Consider the following 4,378-nt stretch of genomic DNA (forward strand, 5'->3'; position numbering starts at 1 on the left):
TGAGCCCAGGAGTTTGAGGTTGCTGTGAGCTAGGCTGACGCCACAGCACTCTAGAGCCCAGGCAACAGAGTGAGTGAGACTGTCTCACAAAAAGAAAAAAAAAACTATATGTTAAGTTCTGAGCAGGAAAGGCTGTTCAAGAACAAAACCTACATTATGTTAAATGAGAGAAGCCAGACACAAAAGGGCACATATTGCATAATTCCATTTATAATATTAAATGTTCAGAATAGGCAAATCCACAGAAATAGAAACTATCATAGATTAGCAGTTGCTTAGGGCTGGGGGGATGTGGGGAAAGGGAGGTAGTACCTAATGGATATAAGGTTTATTTCTGAGGTGATAAAATTTTTGAGGTCCTAAAACTGATTATGGTCATAGTTGCACAAATCTGTGAATATACCAAAAATCACTGAATTGCACACTTTAAATGGGTGACTTGTATGCTATGCGAATTATATCTCAATAAAGCTATTACCAAAAAAATTTTTTCATTAAGGAAAAACTGTAACAAGGCAAATTAAACATAACCTTTTTCATCTCTCTCTCTCTCCTCTGTGTCTTCTAGTGGTGTTCTTAAATCCCACTACAATGGGAGCTCAAGGAAATCTTAAAGGCTCATATCTATAATGTAAAGAATGGGAGACAAGAACGCAGTAACAGCCTTTTGAAAGCTAGAGAACAGATGGATGAGCGATAGATAACCGACTTAGTTTTCCACTTTCTTCACATACTAAGTCAATAGCATGGCCAGCCTAGAGGCAAGACAATTTCCACTAAGAGATCTCAGAAAGCCTGAGACTTAACTTCCACACACGAAATGGGAAGAATTTGTGAGAATCAAAACAGGAAATTGTATGTGAAAGTGCCTTTTTAGTAGTAAAGTTCTATAAGAGTACACTGTAGGCTGGGCGCAGGGGCTCACACCTATAATCCTAGCACTCTGGGAGGCTGAGGTGGGAGGATCACTTGAGGCCAGGAGTTTGAGACCAGCCTGAGCAACAGCGAGACCCCCGTCTCTATAAAAAACCAGAAAAATTAGCCAGGTGTGGTGGTGTGCGCATGCCTGTAGTCCCAGATACTTGGGAGGCTGAGGCAGGAGGAGGCTTGAGCCCAGGAGTTTGAGGTTGCAGAGAGCTATGTCATGCCACTGCGCTTCAGCCTGGGCAACAAAGCAAGACCCTGTCTTTAAAAAAACAAACACACAAAAAAGAGCAGACTGTAGAGGAGCCTTATCATTACCTTGCCAAGTCATCACCCCAAGGAACCGATCAGCTACTTCCTGAGGGAAACGCCAATGCTCCGGAAGACACAGTGTTCCGTCAGGTCTTTCAGAACACAATTTCTCCAGGTTAGCAATCAAGGCATTCAGGCAGATGTTGACCAAAGAGTAGGGAGATGCCTCCTCCTAGCAAACAAACCCCAGACAAACTCTGTTAGAATGTATCTGCAAAAATTCAACATATCATTGATTATCCTATACATATCCTACTTGATAAGGATATCTGAAGATACATCCTCTTTAATAATAATTTATATGTAATGAGGCCGGGTACGGTGGCTCACACCTGTAATCCTACACTCTGGGAGGCCATGGTGGGAAGATCACTTGTGCTCAGGAGTTCAAGACCAGTCTGAGCAAGAACGAGACCCCATCTCTACCAAAAATAGAAAAAATTAGCCAGGAATGGTGGTGCACACCTATAGTCCCAGCTACTTAGGAGGCTGGAGCAGGAAGATCGCTTGATCCCAGGAATTTGAGGTTGCAGTGAGCTATGATGTCTCCAAAAAAAATAAATAATAATTTATATGTAATGAAACCATCTTATTTATGACAGTGTGAAAGTGATATGCATTCAGTAGAAACCATACTTCAGATTTCGAATTTTGATCTTTTCCCGGGCTAGTGATATACTGTATCATCTCTTTTGATGACAGTGGCAGCAAACCACAGCTCCTAGTCAGCCATGTGATTGGAAGGGTAAACTAATACTTGATATCTTCCTGAAAAACACTATGCCTACTACACCAACAACAGTGTTGATGGGCTCCAGTGCTGAGAAAAGAAATTGATGACCCTGTCACTGTAGCATCCCCATCATCTAGCAATGCTACTTTTGACCCAATGCTTCAAACATTCTTCAGGCCCAGTGTGCTTTTAGATGCGTATGTTAACAACCACAGTTTTTCACTTTCAGTACAGCATTCAATAAAGTACATCAGACATTTAACACTTTATTATAAAATAAGCTTTGTGTTACATGATTTTGCCCAGCTGTAGGCTAATATAAGTGTTCTCAGCATATTTAAGGCAGGCTAGGCTAAGCCACGATGTTCAGTAGGTTAAGAGTATTAAATGGACTTTTGACATGGTATTTTAACCTTATGATGGATTTATTGGGATGCACCCCATAAGCTGAGGAACATCTGGTAGTCCCTTTCTCCTCTAAGATACAATGGTTATCACTCATTTAACAAATATTTGAAAGGCACAGCATTGTGTTAGACATGAGGAAAGAATGATAAGCCAGAGAGAGAGCTATCCTTCTCAGAGGCTTCAATATGCAACAGTTCATTGATGCCCCCACATCTCTTTCGAGACACTACAATCACCCCGTGGCCAAAGGCAGGATTGCTTGAGGCCAGGAGTCTGAGGTTGTAGTGAGCTATGATCACTCCACCGTACTCTAGCCCATACAACAGATCTAGACCCTGTCTCATAAATACATACATACATAATTATACTATCTATAAAGCCAATGAATCCCAGATCATCATCTCCAGGTCAGATCTCTCTTTAAGCCATAGTCTTAGATATCCAATTGCCTCTCTAACATATCTACTTAACTGTGTCACAAATACTTCAAATTCATCTTGTACAAAATTGAACTTCCCCAGTCTTTCCCAGCTCAGTAAACAGCATCACATCTATTCAGTTGCTGAATCTTTGCCACATTTCCTTGTCTTCAACCAACACCCCCACACAAACACACACATCCAATATATTAACGAACCCCACTGGTTCTATCTCTGTGTCTGACAGCTTCCATCTGTCATCTACTTCCCACCTAGACTCACTCCTTAACCTTCGCTACCCTGTCCTGCTACTGGAGGTGACCTGTGTGGCCCCTCTAAATAGATTCCCTTACCCTCTCGTTGTCAGTTTGGTTCCGAGAACACGAAAATCTCAAAGATAGAAGGAAGGAAAGTGAAGTTAGAATATGTACAGTATTAGTTTCCTAGGGCTACTGCAACAAATTACCACAAAATGGGAGGCTTAAAACAACAGAAATTTATTCTCACAGTTCTGGAGGCTAGATTCCAAAGTGTCAGCAGGGCCATGCTCCTTTCTGAAGGATCTAAGGGAGAATCTTTACTTTACTCTTTCAGCTTCTGGTGGCTCCTAGCTTTCCTGGCTTTCAGCAGCATAACTCTATAATTTCTGCCTTCATCTTCACATGGCCTTCTTCCGTCTCCAATCTCTCTCCCCGTCTCTTTAAGGTTACCACTAGTCATTGCATTTAGGGTCCACCTTGCTAAATCCAGATGATTCCATCAAGATCTTCAATTAATTATATCTGCAAAGTCCCTGTTTCCAAATAAGGTCAGATTCACCAGGGTTAAGACTTGGACATATCTTAGGGGGACACAATTCAAGCCACTACAGTGTATTTCCCCAGCTCCCTCTGCAAGGTTGTTCTGGGCTGGCTCTGTCCCACAACCACTCCTCTAAAACTCATCCCTCTCTCTCCTGGAAGGTCCTTTGGGAGGTGCAGCTGCTGCTGCTGAATATGGAATACTATATCACTGTGGCTTTCCATACCTCACCCTTATTATCTTCAGAAAAAAATCCCTAAACTAAACCCTCTCTGAATTACTCCTATTTTGAGTGTATCATCTGTTCGGACCTCGAAACAGATTACATAACACTAAAATAAATTTCTAACCTATCCCCTTTCTAGCTCCACTATCAATTTCTAATCCAAGGCATTATCATCTTACCTAGAATACTGCAAAACTCCAATTAATTTCTCTACTTTCACTCCTCTAATCCTTTCCCAATCCATTTGTACCCAGAGGCTAGACTCATTTCTAAAGTGTAACTATACCATGTAACTCTCCTAATTAAGATGTTTCAATGGGTACAAAGTTTAAAAAAAATATTTCTATATGCAAAACATGGAAAATAAAAATTTTTAAAGATTTACAATAGTATTTTAAAAATATCAGGCCGCGCACTGTGGCTAATGCCTGTAATCCTAGCACTCTGGGAGGCCAAGGTGGGAGGATTGCTTGAGCTCAGGAGTTCGAGACCAGCCTGAGCAAGAGCGAGACCCCGTCTCTACTAAAAATAGAAAGAAATTGGCCAAACGACTAA

General features: G+C 41.4%; 1 protein-coding gene across 1 annotated transcript in view; it reads right to left on the minus strand.

The window, feature by feature from the left end:
* ZYG11A (zyg-11 family member A, cell cycle regulator) overlaps positions 1–4,378 on the minus strand; it is an 81,799-nt gene that overhangs the window by 72,423 nt on the left and 4,998 nt on the right. The window contains exon 2 of the mRNA XM_012639342.1: positions 1,243–1,408. Coding sequence (XP_012494796.1) covers positions 1,243–1,408 — 166 coding nt within the window. The remainder of the gene's footprint in view (positions 1–1,242; positions 1,409–4,378) is intronic.

The sequence above is a fragment of the Propithecus coquereli genome, unplaced genomic scaffold (genome assembly GCF_000956105.1).
Source record: "Propithecus coquereli isolate 6110/MARCELLA unplaced genomic scaffold, Pcoq_1.0 Scaffold14, whole genome shotgun sequence".
In the NCBI taxonomy this organism is placed as follows: Eukaryota; Metazoa; Chordata; class Mammalia; order Primates; family Indriidae; genus Propithecus; species Propithecus coquereli.